Source organism: Molothrus ater, chromosome 17 (genome assembly GCF_012460135.2).
Source record: "Molothrus ater isolate BHLD 08-10-18 breed brown headed cowbird chromosome 17, BPBGC_Mater_1.1, whole genome shotgun sequence".
NCBI lineage: Eukaryota > Metazoa > Chordata > Aves > Passeriformes > Icteridae > Molothrus > Molothrus ater.
The window spans coordinates 6,860,454-6,880,706 of record NC_050494.2 but is presented as its reverse complement, the minus strand read 5'-3'; the positions used below and the strand labels follow the sequence as shown (position 1 = coordinate 6,880,706).

The window sequence follows — 20,253 nt, the reverse complement described above, 5'->3', positions numbered from 1 at the left end:
CAAAACAGCACTGCAGTACTGTTGTTTGTTTTCTTCAGTTTCCTTTGTCATTCTACAGGTCTTAATAACTTCAATAATGCCTTTAAAACAAGCTACCACCTAGTTGAGCTTGAACTTTAATAACTGTTAAAATTTTAACTCTTAAAACATATTACTCTGACTAGGACGAGTGAAAAGGTCCCTTGATGCAGTTGAATCATTCATTTTCAGTCTTTTAGTTTTGTTCTTTGGGTCTCTATTGAGTCTCTAAACCCTTTTTTATTTTGTTTCTTAAACTTGTCTTAGGCAAGATAAGATGATAGATGTCTAAATGATAAAAGCATCCTTGAACAGAAACCAAATTCATCTCATTTACCAGCAAAAATTGACTTCTCTTCAGTTTGGATGTTATGATTTCTGTGGAAGTTTCACAGGTTTTATGTTTGTAAAAAGCAGAAACTTTTTTCTCGAAGCAGAATCTTTGAATCTTACAAAGTTAGTGTGGATATACTACTTATATCCACTTCAAAGTCAGAATATATATTAAATTCCTCTGGTACTTTCCTTTATCTGCAGTGGAGGAAGTGCCCCACAGCTGCCTGTCCATGTGTACAAGACTGAGATGGTCTCACAGTTGTGGTGCACTGAGCTGCAAACAAAACATGTTTCTGCCCTGGAAATTACAACTTTCCCTTCCTCACTCTGGTTTCTTTGTTTGAATGCTTGTTGTAATAATTAGTTTGAAATGGACTGAAATCCTTATGCTGTCCCACTTATTCCACAAGATCTCATAGAACCATCCTTCTGAAATTCTTGTCATGTTGTTCTTGTCAATGTGTGTATAGAAAGTACAGAAGTAACACTTTCCCCATTTCTGTGGTGGGAACAAAGTGTCTCTGGGCTTTATCATCTGTAGAATAGAAAATGAAAACCACCAAAAACTGGCACAAAATCATGTGAAATTTTAGGTGGCAAAGTGTTTATGGATAATATCCTTTCTTCACCTAAAATATTGTATAGTGTTAGATAATCTGGGGTTTTTTTTTTGAGATACAACATCTTCAGGTGGGTTGTGGCTTCTACCTTGAAGATCCCTTATTCCTGCAGATAATTACACCTCCTTTGTAACTTTAGGTATCTAGAAATACCATGGTTCAAAGTGGCATGTTGGTGCTTTCTGGGGACATTATTTATGCCCTTTGTGACTGATTTTGTTCAGGATGCCTCAAAGGTACAGAACACTTTTGGTTGCCCTCTCCTGTGAATCACCATGGGTGTGTGACAGCTCAAGAGTCTCAGAAGTTGCAGATTTGTAAATGGTGTAGGACACATGAAAAATGACCTGAGAATAAAACAAAACGGTTCTTCAGACTACAAGTGCTTGGATAATTACAAGTGAAGTCACAAGCAAGTGGTTTTACATCAAACAAAAAAATCACATTTAAATGAGCTGTCTAAAATCTCAAGGCTGCTTCCCTCCTCAGCAAACCACCCCTATAATAAATACCAAACAGAGAATTTGAGTTCCCTTGTCATTAATAAATTGAGTTCCCTTGTCATTAATAAATAAATTTATTTTCTTTTTATTAAAAAATAAAAAGAAAATAAATAGTTTTCCATGTTAGCAGCTCTTCAGAGATGATGTAACAAACCTTGGGTATCTCTGGACCCACTGAAGCCATCCCAGGCTCTTCACTTCTTGTGTTTTGGCGTCAGCTGTGTCATCTTTGAGCTCTCAGGCTCAAGGCAAAGACCAGTTCATGCAAGTTACAAAGTTCATACTGGTTTCTAGTGCAGGCAAACCGGTAGAGATGTGAGTCTCAAATTGTGATATGCATTTAGGTGGTGAATGAAATCTCTCCTTAGTGGAGGTGGCTGCTCAGGATGTGAATTTGCTCCTTTGTCATCCTTCTCTACAGTTTGCCTTATTAATCAAAATCAGCATTGGCTTGCTTTGTGGTACAAAGCTATAATCTGCTGCAAACCAGCACAGATTTGCATGGTGTTCAACTTCTTGTTGCAGGACTAACCTCTTCAGTTTTCCCAGGTTTAGCCACCACTAAATATCTCAGTATTTAGCTTGCACGGCCCCATGAAATTCTGAGTTGAGGGGGCCTATTAGCTTCTATGGCAATACTTCTTTCTTGAAGCTGAAAGTGTTTGCTGGCTCTTGTTGGATTGCATGTCTTGCACTCAATGCCTTCACTTGCCACAAAAAATTTATTTCTGGTCTTGAGTGCAAATTGTCATTCAGCATCTGAATAAGCAGTAAACTTCTTTATGAATGATTTTGTGCAATGACTAAGATACTGTGCTTGCATAAATGTTAATCAAACTCTGTAAATTGCTGTTTGCTTATATATGATGACTATTGTGATTTGAAAAAATGCAAATTTGTTTTGAAACCAAACCTGTTTTTCTTGCCTACATTTCAGTCAGAACTAAGACATGGTCCGTTTTACTATATGAAGCAGCCACTCACCACAGACCCTGTTGATGTTGTACCGCAGGATGGACGGAATGATTTCTATTGCTGGGTTTGTCATCGGGAAGGCCAAGTCCTCTGCTGTGAACTCTGTCCTCGGGTTTATCATGCTAAGTGTCTGAAACTGACAGCCGAACCAGAGGGGGATTGGTTTTGCCCAGAATGTGAGGTTAGTTTGATGTAAGGAGTGGATTTCTTGCTTGGTTTTGAGATTTAAGCAGCTTTTTCTGTGTTCTGAAGTGTTTCTGGTTTATTCCTGTTGCCTCTTGGTCAAGGTACCAGAAAAATTTGTGCAGAAGCGGAGGCATCCACAGCTGTGCTTCACCACTTTTTCTGTGTGTTACCTGCCTTGTGTTTACCTTCTTACCACGAGTCTCCAGCTTCCTTTGTGTCTCCAGCTCTAGAGAAGCACCATTTCAAAGAGTGATCTCTTCATCAGGCACCAGTAATTCTGAAATCATTCTGAAGTTTTCACTAGTTTAACTTGTGCTTCTTCTTGTGAGCTTATCCGCTTTTCAACAGTGCAGAAAAAAAATGCACTATAGGGTCTACATAAACAAGTGGGTATTTGGTTACTGTGGAAGAATTTAATCATTGCTCTCCAGTGATTTCTGGGGAGAGAATACTTAGCATCCAAATATCTGTAATGACAGCAAATTGTTTTATGACATGTTTTCCTCTGATCACTTATTTTATTAGAGCCCAGGTGACCTTCTCACTCTCTCACATTGCTCTGAACTCGTATTGTATTTGGGAATTTTATGTATTCACATATTCACTTTGTGTGATCTTGAAGATGCTGGATAATTTTCTGCTCTTTTTCCTTTTTTCTTCTTTTTGATAACATACACAGGCCAAAACCCAGGTAAAACAGGCATCTGAAGTACTTATATTACATTATCAGAAATGTTTTGTTTCTCATAGAACAGCTATTATATTTCATTTGATTGGTAGAATGTGTCAGTGGAGAAGTATTTATCTGGAAATGTTTGCTGACGAAGTGTCTCTTTAATCTGAACTTTTAGAAAATCACAGTTGCAGAATGCATAGAAACACAGAGTAAAGCAATGACAATGCTCACCATCGAACAGCTATCATATCTACTGAAGTTTGCACTACAGAAAATGAAACAGCCAGGGGTAAGGACATTTCTGTTCTTTTCTCCTTTAAATACTTGGATCATGTGTTTGTCATAATCTGGGGTTTGCTTCCTTTAGTGGATGATGAATGTTTTGTTTATCAGATTGTTTGTGGCAGCTTCTGTTCTATCTGCCACCTGTCTAGCACAGACAGATGAGTTTAAGTTGTACAGACTGTTCTGGAGTGCATTTAAATTGTATTTTTTTTGATGTAACCTGGATGTATTTTCAGTAGCTGTAATGAAAGTACAGTGGTTTTCCAGTGGAAGGTGGTGGTTTCTTACTCTCTGAAAGTGGACAGTGCTGTATCAGACATAAAAGGGGAATGTGGAGACATGATCTCTTCCCAATATATTTATATGGACAGCCCAAGGCACTGACACTGTTGCATTATTGATTATATGTGTTGAAAACATAGCTTCTATCTGTTATTAGCAAGTGTTCTTACCACAGAAGTTGGTTGTATCAGATACTTTTAAAATGCTGAGGAAATTCCTTCAGTGTGTCTAAAATATTTGCCATTGTGTGTTGTAAATCACAACAGCATTTTTAAAAATCCTTCAGTTTTTGTGATTTTTGCAATTCATCATGTCCATCATATGAAAAATCAACTAAATGAAACCCTTTAGTTCCTGTTATTCTCCTATTAATTTATTACCTCACAACTTATAATTATCTTTGAAGAATTTTGTCAGATAGCACAGAGAATGAGTGTTGTGTCATTGATGAAACTGTTCAGTATTAGTAACCAGTGTGGTTATTTTTTCCCCTAACAGACAGAGCCATTTCAAAAGCCAGTTTCACTGGATCAACACCCAGATTATGCAGAATATATCTTTCATCCAATGGACCTTTGTACATTAGAGAAGGTTTGTATGAAGCTAGCTGAGGAAGGTCCTTGAGTTTGATTGCTATCTGTAACATTTCTAAAATGTTTCATAGTGGGGGAGAGAGGCTTTTGAAATTATTTTGATGGATGGGGTGGTTTCTTGGTTATTATGAAAATGAGTTCATTTGCAGCTTAAAACCAATCATATGTTAACTGAACTTCTCTGTTCTGTCTGAGCCAGTATCAGATGCTTGGGACAAAATAGTGTGAAAAAGACAAGCTTACACTGCTGACTTCCTTCTATTAAATTCATCTGATTCCATGAATGATCTCCAGGAGGGACTTCTTAAAGCAGGATTTTCATTTGATCATTATGTTGCATTATGTTTCATTTGATCATTATGGATCATTGGTTCATTAATTAGGGACCATTTGATGTATATCCAGGGGTCATTCCTGACTCATTTTACTGATTATTCAACAAACACTGTAATCTCCACTGCACCTGAGGTGTAGAAGAAAAAAAAACAGTCAAGAGGTGGATAATGGAACTTTCATTCTCAGTTCAATAGTAATTTGAAAGTACATATAATGAAGAAATTCTCCATTGCTTAATGAAGAGTGAAGCCTTGCAGAGCTTTGTTCTGTCAGGACCTGGTGAAGGGACAACTTTTCATTCTCTGTGTCCTTACAGAGGAGGCTGATGCCTTTATGGTATAAAGAATGGTAACAAAATTAATTTTATTTAATCAAATTGCTTTACCCAGTAGGTAGACTCTAATATCAAACGTATTGTCTAATGTACTGTGACCAGTATTTTTTCTATGTCTTGTAAAAATTAAAACTACTGTGGAGTAATGATAAATCAGTAGAAGAAACCAAAGACTTTTCTGCAGAAACATTGTGTTCCTAACACTGTTAGGAAACATGATTTTTTGGAAATGTTTGAGATGTTGATCTAAATAATTCACTATTTAAATTTAATTTAGACAGTTCATACATTTTCAGGGCAGTCAAAAGGCACCTTGAATTTGAGAGATTCTTAAGCATTTAGAATCATAATTCTGCAGTTAATAAATATCATGGAATCACAGACTGGTTTGGGTTGGAAGAACCTTTAAAGCTCATCTCCTTCCAGTCCCCTGCTGTGGACAAGGACACCTTCCACAGGACCAGATTGCTCAGAGCTCTGTCCAGCCTGGCCTTGAACACCTCCAGGGGTCAGTTTCATTTATTGTATGACTGACAGAACACAGCATTCTGGAAGAAGCTGTCACTTTTTACTGATTTCTGTTTCCTGATACATTCTTAATTTCTTCTTTCCAGAATGTTAAAAAGAAAATGTACGGTTGCACTGAAGCATTTTTGGCTGATGCCAAATGGATTTTGCACAACTGCATTATTTACAATGGGGGTAGGTATTAATGTGTACTTACATCCTTAGATATGAAACCTTGACATAGTTAAAGTCATGGAGCAATTTGTAGACTTCTACACTGAAATGTAATGACCATAGTGCCTAAAAACAACAATTTTTTTTTTTTTTGCAAGTGGAATAAATAAAACTATAGGGCCAGATGCAACCTGTGCTGTCACTTACTCATTCCACCTTAGAGAAAAGATTTCAAATAAGGTAAAATCATGGAATGGTTTGGGTTTATAGGATCAGTGAGTGGTTTGGGTCTTAAATGATCTGATCCAATCTGCCTCATCTAGTTCCAACCCCCAAATTGCTTTAATGTTTTGCATCATGCAGCACTTAATTGAGACATAATTGAGAAGATCATACAGCAAAATCCCTCATTGAAAGAGTGTGTCAGTGGTGGGAAGGATACAACAGGCCACAAAAAGGAGCATTTAAAGATTATTACATGTTACATTGAGAAAAAAGTGCTGATGTTCTGCATTTGCAAGCATGTAGTTCATGCATATGTTTTTACATAGTTTTTTTAGATATTCTCTTTTGTTTTTACAGATGACTTTTATATCTGAAAACTGTTGATTTTATCATAGTTCTGCTATAACAATTTTCTTGGTTTAAAGCATTTTATTGTTTTCTCAGGAAATCACAAATTGACACAAACAGCAAAAGTCATCATCAAAATCTGTGAGCATGAGGTATGAGTGCCCCACTTAAATTAATTGTTCTGTGTGTTTAGGATTCCATGTCATGTATTTGTGAGTGACTTAATACATATTTTCCAAGATGTGTATTGCAGATTTATAATTTTTGTAGGTTTCCTTACATTAAGGTATGCATATCCATGGCCTACAGAATGGCATTTGGTAAAAGCATTGCCAATATGTCTTCCACTAGGATATGCACTATTTATAATTAAGCCTTGTGGGGAGGAGAGGGAAGAGGAGAAGTGGATATATGGATTCTGGTCAAAGGCACCTGTCTTGTTAATGAGTATTTGGAGCTGATGCATAGATGTACTTTTTGTGGTTCTTTTACTGTAACAATATGATTTTCCTCTAAATAAATGCAAATGACCATCTTTTGGACTCTGTTTAATGTCTCCAATAACTTTGCTTTTTCTTTCCAGATGAATGAAATTGAAGTATGTCCGGAATGTTATTTAGCTGCTTGCCAAAAACGCGAGAATTGGTTTTGTGAGCCTTGTGTAAGTTGAGAATTGTGGTAGTCTAGCTACTACATTAAACTAGCAGTTCTCATTTGACTGTTATCCCCTCTGTTTTAAACCTGTGGTGGTTCCTGAGCCAAGGAAAGCTGCTGTAGTTTACCAAGCAGCTTGTGCTGGGATACCATCCTTGTGGAGTCAGACTGTCTCAAATTGCTTAGCTGTAAGATTGCAGGTTTTCACAAAAGGATTGATCCAGTCAGAAATAATTGTAATGGCTGTCAGCAACCAGTTCACAAGTTCTCTGTCCTCAAATATAAGGTAACTGCCTTGTGCCAGCAGTGCTTATGTGTGGTACCCTCAGTGCTTGGAGGATTTCTGAAATGTGAACGTCTCTTTCTGCAGATGTGCATCAGTTGAGACCTGTTTTTTCTTTCATTGATATCATATGATATAATATAATCTATTGATAAGTTGTTTCCTGTTTAATACTGAACCAAATGTGGGAAGACACCTTAAGAGTCTCAAGTAGAAGTGTGTAATCCATCAAGTTCTTTCTTGGACTGTCCTGGTTTCAGCTGGAATAAGAGTTCCTTTTCTTCTTAGCAGCTGGAGCAGTGCTGTATTTTTGATTCAGTATGAGAATAATGTTGATGACACAGTGATGTTTTGATTGTTGCTAAGTAGTGCTTACCCTAAGTCAAGGACTTTTTAGTGTCTTATGATCTGCCAAGACACAAGCCTAAGTGAAAATTACAGCATTTCAAAGATTGGCTCTAGCCTAACTTATGTTATGCTATATATTTGGAGAGGACTAATAAAAAATAAATTATTAAAGAAGTGCAATTACAAGCATTTTAATCAAGATGTGTAAGGTTTTATGTTTAGCAAGTTTTTTTAATATAATTTTATCATTTTGTCCTCTTAGGATTTATTTTGTTTATAGTAAAATGGAATTTTGTATATGGCAAATGCCTTGTGCATGTTGGATCTTTATTGAATCTAAGTGATACATACAATTTTTTAAAAATCATGCTATCAGATTTGAAGCTAGTACTGCTTACATTTTCTTACTGTGTATTTTGCCTCTTCCTCTAGAGCAATCCCCACCCTTTGGTCTGGGCTAAACTCAAAGGCTTTCCATTCTGGCCTGCTAAAGCACTGAGGGATAAAGATGGGCAAGTCGATGCCCGTTTCTTTGGCCAACATGACAGGTGGGAGTTGAAAAAAAGGCTGTCTTTGGCTGTTCTTAAAAAATTTATGTTGTAATTTTGTGTGCTTACAAGTTTTTGGATCCTGTCTTTAGAACCTTGACTCTAACAAAAGCTGTGTAATACTGTAGCAAACACAGTTTTAGTTCCTTACATGATTGTAAGATAAATCCATAATCTGGTGAATATGCAGCTTAATTCCTGTGTCTGGTGTTGTGCTGGGGAGAGCTGCAATTCTTAAGGGTGGAAGAAACCAATGAAGTCATTTATATTGTCTAAACATTATGGGAATATATACACACCTGTAGGTTTAAAAAATACAGAAATATAACCTGTGTTGAAAATGCAGTTTTGCTCTGAAGAGAGTTCTCTGTACTTGTGGATCCTCTGCTTAGATGGACACAGCCATGATGAATACAAGTTGATTTGCCATGAATTAGAAATATAAATCTATAATAATATGTGTAAAAAACCCAACTATGCAGGGCCATGGAATAATTAAGTCAAAGTTCCTGCTGTCTTAGGGTCTTGGCAGGCAGTTTCAGGGTCTGCTTCATTTCATGATAAATAAAATCTCTCCAGTACTTGCTGATGGAACTTTTCCTGGCACTGAGGAATTTGGCCAACCTGGCCTGGGGTGTAAAATATTTCTAAGGAGGTGCTTGTGAAGTATTCCTTTCCTTACCTGCTTTTTACATTTTTGTGCTATGACATATAGACTGTTTAGCAATGGCTGTCTTACAGTTACATAGACTATGGCAATATGGAATATCTTGTCATTTGACCAGTGTTAAGTCATGTTTTCTTGCTACTGGGTAAAGTAAAATAAGCCACTGATAATCCAAGGCATGCAATTTGCTTACTTACCAAAACTAAGCACTGAAATATTAAAAGAATGTAATGATGGTTCTTTAAAATTATCTGAGCTACTTATATCTTTATGATTAGGCAAAAATAAATTAGTATCTGCATAAAAGCTGGCAATGTCAATTCACAGTATGAAATGTAGATATATTATCTTTTTCTGTTTTATATATAGGGCCTGGGTTCCAATAAATAATTGCTACCTCATGTCTAAAGAAATTCCTTTTTCTGTGAAAAAGACTAAAAGCATCTTCAATAGTGCAATGCAAGAAATGGAGGTTTATGTTGATAACATTCGTAGAAAATTTGGAGTATTTAATTATGCACCTTTCCGGACACCATATACTCCCAACAATCAATACCAAATGTTGTTAGACCCTGCAAACCCAGCTGCTGGAACTGCAAAGACAGACAAACAAGAGAAAATCAAACTAAATTTTGATATGACGGCGTCACCCAAGATTCTGATGAGCAAGTCCATGCTGGGCAGTAGCACAGGCCGCAGGATTTCACTGACAGATATGCCACGGTCACCAATGAGTACAAACTCCTCAGTTCACACTGGCTCTGATGTTGAACAGGATGCAGAGAAAAAAGCAACTTCCAGTCATTTTAGTGCCAGTGAAGAATCTATGGACTTCATTGAGAAAAATACAGGTAAAAAAAAAAAAAAAGAGGTACAGGACTTTGGAAATGGGCTAGTTTTATTCTATGTACTTTTTAATGATAGGCTGAGTTATGACTTGGTTTATGAAGAAATTTTAAAAAAAGGGATGCATGTAACTTTCAGTATCACAGATAAGAAAGAACAGTTCTTTCTGTCACCTTGAGAAGAATGAATAATCTTGAATAATGATTCAACCTGTTCAATTTAAATAGCAGGAAAGAGTTGTAACTATTAAAGGGAATGGAGAGTGGAAATAAATACAAAAAAAATTAGAACTGTCATGAGTAGGTGTTCTGGTTTTAAATCTGTCTTTATTAATTTTCTACTTTTTCAGCTTCTCCAGCACCAACAAGAACAGGTCAATCAGGGAGCTTGTCAGGCAGCCCCAAACCTTTCTCTCCTCAAGCATCAACGCCAATTTCTGCTAAGCAAGAAAGAACTTCCACGCCAGGAAGCATTCTGAATCTTAACCTTGGTTAGTTTTGATGTTTGAAAACCTAATATTCTTACAGCTGAACAAACTATGCTGGTGTCAGTGCAGCATAATACAAACAAATGTGCTTGTATGTGACTTTAAATGAGCAAAGGTCTTTAAATGAGGCACACATGTCATTATTGTTTTATCAGATTTACTGGGTTTTTTATCTTGTAAAAATATTTGGTTTTTTTTGTTTCTTGTTGATGAAAGAAAGTGGTTAAAGGATAATTTTTTTCTTAGCTGAACTGTAAACATGAATGTGTCTAAACAGTAGGTAAGTTTCTAAAGGTTGTAATTACATGAACATTGCTGCTCTTCACCACTCAGTCTCTCTCAAGTGAATTGCTGGCAAGGTTTTCTTGTGATCTTTAGGATTTAGGATTTACTAGGGCTTCTCTCTTGCTGCCTTCACATCACCTCCTCACTGACCATCCCTCTCTAGGGAGATAGATGGATGAAAGGAATTAGCAGAATTCTTGAAGTCTTGAAACTCCCTAGAAGTAAATTTTGGGATTGTGGAATTTTGAAAGATGGAGTAGGTAAGTACTAAGTTGGTAAAACAGCTCTGCAAGCCAAACATGTAAATCAGTTTCCTCAGTCATGCTTTGTTCCTGTGAGTGTTCTGATTCAGTTCTGGTTGCTTTTTACCTTCACGTGACCTTACACAGAGAACCAGGATTTTGCCCCCTTGGTGTTAGCCAGGTCCTTCAGGAAGGCTTAAGTTCAAATAATGAATTCATGTCTTTAGTGCCTTACAGGTATTCTGATTCTGGATACAAGTCTATTTTTCAGTGGGTCATATGTGTGGACATAGTTGTAGAATTAATTTCTTCTGCTGCACTGCAGCTGTTTGTCACCTCATCTGAGGTGACAATGCATTTGGAAAAACATTAAGAGGTACATAGTGCTGCAGTTGTTTGAACCACAGATGGGAGACATCAGCTGGAGCACTTTGACTAAATAGCATAGATTGGAAAATCTGATATTATGGCCCATGAGTAATAACATAAAAGAAGTGCTTGTACGCTCTCGAGTAGAATATCTGGGGTTTTTTCAAGTTTAGGGGAATTTCCTGTATTAAATATTCTTCTTGTTAATGTGAGTGAACAGCCCTTCTTCATTTAATAGTGTCAGCTGTGCCAGGCATGTGTTCTTCTGTGGATATTAGAATTTTCCAATATAACTCATTGTGTCTCATTGTCATACGTGATGTGAACAGAGTTTCTCTCTGCAAAAACAAAAGTGAGAGTCCAGAAAACAAAGACACTTTGTATCTTCAGAAGAGTGCTAGGTGGATTCTGTGCTCTGTAATTCAGCAAAAAGGAAGGAAAAATAACAGAAATGAACCATCTGTTGCTACTGGCACACTTGCTAATTGGCATATACTGAGAAATGTGTTATTCTATCTTGAATTTACTAATTTGTCCAGTGAAATAATCTACATTTTTATATGTATTCTCATGACCTAAGTTTTGTATTTTAAATTATGACTATAAAGATTTTATGTGTCTTATAATATTATAAAGATTTTAGTTCTATTTAATTTTCTCTGTGAAGGTAGTAGTAAATAACAGCAGTAGTTAAGTAGAAGTGCTGTCAGCTTTACAAACCTGAATGGGGATTTCTTGATAAATTCACATTGATGGAGAAAAAGTCCCCATAAATTTAAGCATGTGTTTTGTGTTTGAATAGAGGAAGAATCCATTTTTTGTAGTAAAGTCATTTTAGAGTTACTGTTTACCCCACAATTACAAAAAAAAGTGCAGCATGTTGCAGATTGTCTGCATTTCTCTTTGGTGAAATGTGTTTTCGTGGGATTTCTGTGGTCGAGATGACCTCGAGGTGTTAGAAAGTCTCTTTTTCCCTACCCTGAGATCAAAGAAGGAGTCAGGATTCCCAGCTGTGTTTTTCAAGGTTGTTCATTCTCTGTTATCTAGAACATTCTTTTCCTGACCTGCTGAGGTCTGTCTGTGGCACACTGACCGCCCCAGAGGCGCTGTTATCTTTTTATACTTAAAAACTACGTGTACATTATTTACAATAATTTTCCAATACCTATCACCTATGTTAGACAGTGTGTTTCTACTCTAAACCAATCCAAAAGTGCCACCATCACCCAGAAGATGGAGGCTAAGAAGAAGAAAGAAGAAGGACAAGGCATGCCCAAATCCCTCCATCTTGGCTTCTGAACCCCCATTCTAAAAACCCAAAATTTTGCTTTTTCACCCTGTGACAAACTATCATTCTGCTTAAACTCTCGTGGCTTGTAAATCCTCATATAAAGTTGGTAATTTTTTCCATGGGTTAAAATCAAAGGCACACGTGTCTTTGGCTTCATGCCAAGGTCTCTGAGCCCCTGGCAGGGGCTTGAGCCATCCAGGGCAGCCAGAGGGATGTCCTGGGTTCCGACAGTGTTTTATCTGGATAGCCATCTTTTCCTTGTGTAAAATCTCTATTCTGAGCTGTGTTTGTTGTTGCAGATCGCAGCAAGGCTGAGATGGATCTGAAGGAGCTGAGTGAGTCGGTGCAGCAGCAGAGCACCCCCGTGCAGCTCATCTCCCCCAAGCGCCAGATCCGCAGCAGGTTCCAGCTCAACCTTGACAAGACCATCGAGAGCTGTAAGGCACAGCTGGGTGAGTGTCCCTCAAGAACTGCAGCCACATTTCTCCTCACAGAGAAAAGCAAGGCACAATTCTTCCCAAGAATATTTCTGGGTTTCACGTTCTCTGAACAGCAGAGGAAGGAAAAACAATTCTTGTCATTTGCTGTGCCTGTGTTTGTGCAAAAGTAGAATGCAATATGGAGATTGTTTCCCCAAAGTGATGTTGTTTTGTTTCCTTGGCCTGTCAGGGCCAAGAGAGCGTGTGTTCAGGTTCAGTTTTAGATGTATAGAATAATATAGTATAATAAAGTAATTAATTAGCCTTCTGATATCATTGGAGTCCTCCTCATCTTTCCTCCTTTGTCTGGGCCTATGACCAGCCAGCTATAAAGAACACTCAAATTGGAGGTCAAATAAGTTTTTGGATAGTAAAACCATAAATATTTTATGTTTTAAAACAAGAGCAGAGAATATTCAAACTCTTTGTGGTGAGTAGAATGCACTGAACTAGTTTGTTTTAAAACACAGTGAAACCTGATGCTTCAAATTTTTCTTTCATCTTTTAACCTCTTTTGGTACCGTTCTGATGTGGATAGTATGAGAGGATTATAGTCTTAACTGCTTTGCATGTTGAAAAATTGGAGAATTCTGCCTAAATTCTGTCAGTTGCACAAAGTATAATGAATGTAAGTAACTAAATATAATCAGGTGAATAGTGTTGCTGATTTTTAAGGATTTTTATCTTGTGGATAAAAAAAATTCGTTTTTGTATTTGTCTACATTGGACCCTGAATTGAACAATAGACCTTGCAGGTAGTGGGAAAAAGCAGTGAAAGGAGGGCCATTGAATGAAATAAAAATATTTATTGGAGTATGTAGTAGTTCATTCTTATACATTATGGTGCTGGGATAGGGCACTAAGCTTTGTAGCTAAAGGACTGATAGCTAAGGTAATGGTATGTGTACACTTTGTTCCAGTATATAGAGAGTATTTTCTTGGTAATGTCAGTCAGTCTGATGTCAGCATGGAATGTACTTTCCTTCCCACAATTAGGAATAAATGAAATATCTGAAGCTGTTTATACTGCTGTAGAACACAGTGACTCTGAAGATTCTGAAAAGTCTGATACCAGTGACAGTGAATATAGCGATGAGGATCAGAAATCAAAGAATGATCAAGAGGATGGGGAGGACAAGGAAGGTGCAAGAAGTGACAAAGAATCATTGAGCTTGAAAAAAAAACCCAAGCCTCCAGCACAGAATGAAGACAAGGAGGAACTTAAAAGCACAAGTCCAGAAGTGGAGAAAACAGAAGAACAGGTCAAGGAAAAGGCTGTTTCAGATACTGAAAAAGAATTTTCTGAAAAGGGAAAGAGTTTACAGCATCCTGCAAAAGAAAAGCTGAAAGGGAAAGATGAAACAGACTCTCCAACTGTGCATCTAGGACTGGACTCTGATTCTGAGAGTGAACTTGTCATCGATCTAGGAGATGATCATTGTGCCCGTGAAGGAAGGAAAAACAAGAAAGAATCTAAAGAATCTTCTCCTAAACAAGATGGTAGGATGAAATTATTTCCTTTTGTTTACCCTCTGTTCTGTTCTTACCAAAGGTAGAATTGCCACCTTTATTTTTGCATTAAGATAAAAATTGTTTTAATACAGATATTTTTAGGAGTGTTTGTTCATCCTTTGTGACTATGAAAAAGTTTTCAGTGCCCGTTGTAGTTTCTGGTTTAAACAAAATTAGTTTTACTGTTTCCTTTTGGCAGAGTGGAACTATGAATATCCATAATTTTTGCTGGGCAGGACCCAGCACTTGGCCTTACTGAACCTGATTAAGTTGTGCCAGCCCACTGATTCAATCTGTCAAGATCTTTGTAGAGCCTTCCTGCCCTTGAGCAGATCAGCACTCCTGCCCAACGTGGTGTCATCTGAATTTGGTTGACAATGTCAGTGCACTGTTGTTTAGAAAGTTTATAGTTCCTTCAGTTAGTGCTCAGACATTAATCCTTTAGAATGTTTTTTCTCCTGAAAGAAATTGGGATGACAGGTGAAAGTGGTAAGGCAGAAACACCCTAACAAGTGCTAACCTCTCACATATCTTTTGAATGAGGTCAAGCTGGTTTTTCTTGGTTTTGTACTTCTTATTTTGCTTAGCCACTGATGCATCTGAATTGCCACCAGTTTCCACTAGACTGAAATGACTTTACTTGTAGAATATTGATTATGATTGATTATTGATTTTGAGGAAAACAATTCAAAGCAGACTGGAAGGTGTATATATATATATACTAGTTCCAAAAACTAGATGGAAAATTACAAATCAGATGTGTTGGTGAAAAGCAGGCATAACATTTTGTTTTGTTTAGTTGTAGGTAAAACTCCACCTTCCTCCAGTGCAAGCACCCAGCCTCTACCAGAAACTCCAGTGCTCACCCGCTCTGCATCACAGACCCCCCCAGCTGGTGTGACAGCAACCACCAGTGCTGCTTCTACTGTCAGTGCTCCCTCTGCTGCCACAGGGAGCCCTGTGAAAAAGCAGAGGCCTCTGCTGCCCAAGGAAACTGCCCCTGCTGTGCAGAGGGTGGTGTGGAATTCTTCAAACAAATTCCAGACATCTTCTCAGAAGTGGCACATGCAGAAGGTACAGAGGCAGCAGCAGCAGCAGAGCCAGCAGTCTCAGTCACAGCAGCCTCAGTCCTCTCAGGGGACAAGATACCAGACAAGACAAGCAGTTAAAGGTACACACTTCTCTAACTCAAATGTGCCTGTGGTCCCATAACTCCCCAGTAGTGATCCCTGTGCTCCAGGAGGGCCCAGCCAAGAGTTCTGCTGTATAAACAAAATCTCAAAGTGTGCTTCTACTCTGATAAGTTACTCACTATACTTGCTCTTTCTGGTGTCTATTTAGAGTCATGTCTTCTTATTTTAATGACAAAAAAACTGTGTGTCTGTGTAAATATTTTTGCTTTACATAGCCATAACAGACTTGGAAGGGTGAACGGAATAATTTTCTGGATCATATGCTAAAACCATTAACTATTCCACTTGCATGTTTACCAGTGTCACCTCAGTATCTACAAATAACTTCCAGTTTTATGTGACAGATCTGAAGGGTTTTTCAGAGTATAATTTGACAACAGTGAAATTACCCAGGCTCCAGGATTTGTCTTTGAAATCCCTGTTGTTTAACAAGACTTTGATGCTAGTTTACTGAGCAAACAGCCCTGGCATTTCAGAATGTTTTCACAACTGTTTTCTCACCATCCCTTTGCTGGAGCCTTCACCAATAGCTGGCACAGGGTAACACAAACCTGTGCTGCTGATGCTTCCCTTCACTTAACAGCAACTTTATGTAAATCAGCTTCATTTGTCATTTCAAGTTAATAAACTGAAATGTTTACTGCTGTGCCTGATGAGGAGACATTCTCCACTCTACTGACACCACTGGCACACAGGTGGTCTTGTAGAGGAGAGAGGTTTGGTGATGGTTCACATACAGACATTTACAGAGGCTCATTTCTCTGGGCCCAAACTGCTTTTGTTCCTGTCATTTAAGCAGTGTTGAGGAAGTGGCATCTTTCTGCTTTTAGACTGCACAAATTGATACAGAAATATGGAGTGAGGAAAAATAAATGTGAAAATTGGAGAAGTTAAATGCTAAACTTTAAATAGAATCGTACTTTAATACATACCTTAATAGTAGGGGCTAAACTTTGTGTTCAGCCCATGAGTTTGTTTCCTCAGTATTGTTTAGTATTGAGCACATCATGGCAATGTTCCATCTGAAATATTATACTCTGGAAATCTATCATGTGAAAGCTATAAAATCTATAGATTTCTTATATACTGATTTGGCATAAAGAAAAATATAGCACATAAAGATGAATAAATTGTTTATTTTGGTTATTCCACCACTGAGGATATTGGCAATGAAGACATATTTTATAATATGAATCAGTAAAAATAGCTTGAAAAGTTTTATTCTTAAAAAACCACCATTTTAACAATACTCCAGCAGCTGAGTCATTAGAACTGAGAGAGACTTCTGCTCTGGCCAGTCTAAAATGATAAGTTTCAAAGTTATATTTACTTCATTACCTCTAAGCCTTACACTTATGTACAAGTTCAGTGTCTGAGTACTGTGTAATTAATCATTAGATGGCACCATTGTATAAATAATACAAATTTGAAATGGCTACATGCACACAGTTTAGTTAGATATTGAAGGTAGAAAGTTTGCCTGTTGTTTTCATAATTCCTTGTGTGACTGATCCCCTCAATGTTCTCTTTTCTTAGCTGTGCAGCAAAAAGAGATCACCCAGAGCACTTCCACATCCACTATAACCCTGGTCACAAGCACTCAGCCCATTTCCATGGTTACCAGCTCTGGATCTGCAAGCACACTTTCTTCTTCACTCAGCACAGACTTGCCAATTGCAACAGCTTCAGCTGATGTGGCTGCAGATATTGCTAAATACACCAGCAAAGTAAGTTCTGGAGGAAGGTTTTAATGAAGTTGTACCTTTCTTTTCAAGTTGTACCTCTCTTTTAAAACACCCTGTAGTTTCATCAGGTGGGTCAATGTGTGTTCACACATTAAAGAGATGCTAAATTGTTAAAGAGAAGGGGTGGTCTCATCATAGTGACAGTGAGGGAAGGGATGTGAGCTTTCCATACTCTTTTAGATACTTAGATTAAAAAAATCAATGAATACTATATATTTTTGCATGGAGTTTCTTCCCCAAATTCATGGTTATATATTTTTTGTTTATAAATTATATCAATAGCAGTTTCTTAGAAAAGTAGAAGGTCAAGCAGTTCACCTGTTCAGGACACTTAAAAATCAGTCCTGATCAAAATTCTTGTGCTCTACCTTCTAAATAAGTAGAACCAAGTAAATATCATATATTTAGAGAGAGAGAGAAGGGTAGCAATATAGGTTCCCAGTAGAGAAGTTGAAAGAAAATGAAAGTGAAAATCTATTAAAAATATATACCAAGGAATTATTTTCTCTTCTTTTTGTCTTTTAGATGATGGATGCCATCAAAGGAACAATGACTGAAATATATAATGATCTTTCAAAAAATACTACTGGAAGTACAATAGCTGAGGTTAGTGTAAGATTAAAAAACCCCTTCCATTTTAAGTTTGAAAAATGCAAATTAGTATTTTTATGTATATTTAAATGTGCTACATAACTGTATCTACAAAGTTTCATATATGGAGATTGTCAAGAGATAAGTAATTTCTGTGCTGTTTTAGAAGTAATGATTAGAATGGTGGAAAAATACCAGGTGGGCTCTGTAAGATAAGCATTAAGCATCAAACCCAGGTTCTTCAATCTTCTGTCAAGAATTTGCTACCTTTGTAAAAATTGGAAATGAAGTTGTTTTTTTTTTTGAAAATAAATTATTTGTAAACTGTGTAGTGCAGAAGTTTATTACAACCATAGTTTTTAATACTTCTTTGAAATACTTTGAAACACTTTGCATTTTTAATGAAATGCTATACATTGCTTTTGATATTCCCTAAGGGTAGGACTTAGTATGTTCTAAGGGGTTTTTTTAATCTTGAAAAGCAGATTAAGCAGTGCAAATTAAGAATAAATGGGAACAAATAAAGCTCAAAGTGTGACAATTTGTTTACCTGCTTTAACCAAAATAAGGAAGTCAGTTTTGAGCAAAGATGTTTGTATTCCTGATCCACAGTGAATTGATAATCTTGCTTTTCTAAGCCTCATCTAGTTAAAATAAAAGACATGAAATGTCATGCTAATAAATGCAAACAGCACTGAGGAATACATTCTTGATTCCAGTCAGAAATTTGAGATGTGTCAGTTTTAGAGAAATCAAGTTTAACAGAAGTTAATGTAAGTTTAACAGAAGTTTTTTGTCTTCAAAGAGTCCTGTGCTCTTTATGGTGAGCAAATCCAGCAGACAGATATTTTGAATACTTCACACTTTGGTTTGGGGTTTAATATTGTCTTTTCCTCATGTTAATATGAAGGAACCTTGATGTAAACATTGCTTTGGACATGTTTTTTTATGTAATCATAATGCATTACACACCATGCCCTGTTTGTTATTACTAACTATTAAATTTTTAATATTTAGATTCGGCGTTTGAGGATTGAGATAGAAAAACTTCAGTGGTTACATCAACAGGAACTTTCAGAAATGAAACATAATCTAGGTATGAAAATGACAGTCCAAAACAGTGTCAGGTATTGTCCTACATAGAAAATGGAAATGCTTATAGTATGTGTTACCTTCATCACATTGGCCCTCTTGGAACTAACACATTTTGCTTTGTAAAGAAACTAAGATCTGATGAACAAATGAGAGAAGAGATGGAATCCTCTGTATTTCCTGAATTTGGAGCAGAACAAAAGTTTGGGCTTGCAAAAACAAAGCACATTAGCAGCAGCTGCATAAGTTCTTTTTGTGCTTATGCTGTATTCTGGTTCTTTGTGGGACATCTAGAAGTAAAGTGTTAAACAAATGGAAGGCAGTGGTTAAAAATCATGGTGCCACAATAAGAAAAGATGGAAAACTTGCATTTGTTGAGTAGGTATGAAACAGATGCCCAAACTCAGGGACTACCTTGACTGCTAGCTTTAATTTCATGTTGTCTTTAAACTTATGAATATTACTGTGTTGCTCCTTGCTGTTGGGGAGTGGAAAATGCAAACCCACCTTTCTCTGGATTTTGAGTAGAACTGACAATGGCTGAAATGCGTCAGAGCCTGGAACAGGAACGGGATCGTTTGATTGCTGAGGTGAAGAAGCAGCTGGAACTGGAAAAGCAACAAGCAGTGGATGAGACCAAGAAGAAGCAATGGTGTGCCAACTGCAAGAAAGAGGCCATCTTTTATTGCTGTTGGAATACCAGCTACTGTGACTACCCCTGCCAACAAGCTCACTGGCCTGAGCATATGAAATCTTGCACACAGTCAGGTAATGGTGCCTCTTACACAGCTGGGGGGGTTTGGGTGGGTGGATGGATCACAGTGACTCAGTTCTTCATGTGCAGATGTGACTCTGAGGAGGGACTGTGGACTGGCTCCTTTTGAGTAGTGGCCTCATTCTCTTTTTCCCTTGATTTTAGCTACTGCGACACAGCAAGAAACAGATACTGAAATTAGCACAGAAACACTAAATAAATCATCCCAGCCCAGTTCAAGTGTGCAGTCTACACCCACAGAAACAGCCAGCACTCCTAAGGAAAAGGAAGGTTCAGCTGATAAAAGCAAAGAGAGTGTTACAGTGAGTATCATCACTTCAAACAATGATAATGTTCAATCAAAAAATAATGTGTAAGATTTCTCTGAAACCTATCCCTAAAGGCTTCCCTGGATAAGCCAGGAATTTATAACCGTTTGTATATTTCAAGGAGTACGTTTTGGGGAGTG

The 20,253-nt window shown here is 37.3% G+C and overlaps 1 protein-coding gene across 6 annotated transcripts in view; it reads left to right on the top strand.

Annotated features, from left to right (window-relative positions):
• Positions 1-20,253, top strand: part of ZMYND8 (zinc finger MYND-type containing 8) — a 48,951-nt gene that overhangs the window by 22,872 nt on the left and 5,826 nt on the right. For 5 of the 6 annotated variants that reach the window (XM_054516633.1, XM_036395439.1, XM_036395440.2 and 2 more), the window contains exons 4-20: positions 2,415-2,633; positions 3,490-3,603; positions 4,380-4,472; positions 5,759-5,846; positions 6,495-6,550; positions 6,982-7,059; positions 8,116-8,231; positions 9,268-9,749; positions 10,094-10,234; positions 12,718-12,870; positions 13,894-14,397; positions 15,209-15,580; positions 17,139-17,329; positions 17,873-17,953; positions 18,956-19,034; positions 19,559-19,798; positions 19,950-20,107. In XM_054516633.1, coding sequence (XP_054372608.1) covers positions 2,415-2,633; positions 3,490-3,603; positions 4,380-4,472; positions 5,759-5,846; positions 6,495-6,550; positions 6,982-7,059; positions 8,116-8,231; positions 9,268-9,749; positions 10,094-10,234; positions 12,718-12,870; positions 13,894-14,397; positions 15,209-15,580; positions 17,139-17,329; positions 17,873-17,953; positions 18,956-19,034; positions 19,559-19,798; positions 19,950-20,107 — 3,165 coding nt within the window. The remainder of the gene's footprint in view (positions 1-2,414; positions 2,634-3,489; positions 3,604-4,379; positions 4,473-5,758; positions 5,847-6,494; positions 6,551-6,981; positions 7,060-8,115; positions 8,232-9,267; positions 9,750-10,093; positions 10,235-12,717; positions 12,871-13,893; positions 14,398-15,208; positions 15,581-17,138; positions 17,330-17,872; positions 17,954-18,955; positions 19,035-19,558; positions 19,799-19,949; positions 20,108-20,253) is intronic. The other variant, XM_036395444.2, reaches the window with a different exon arrangement.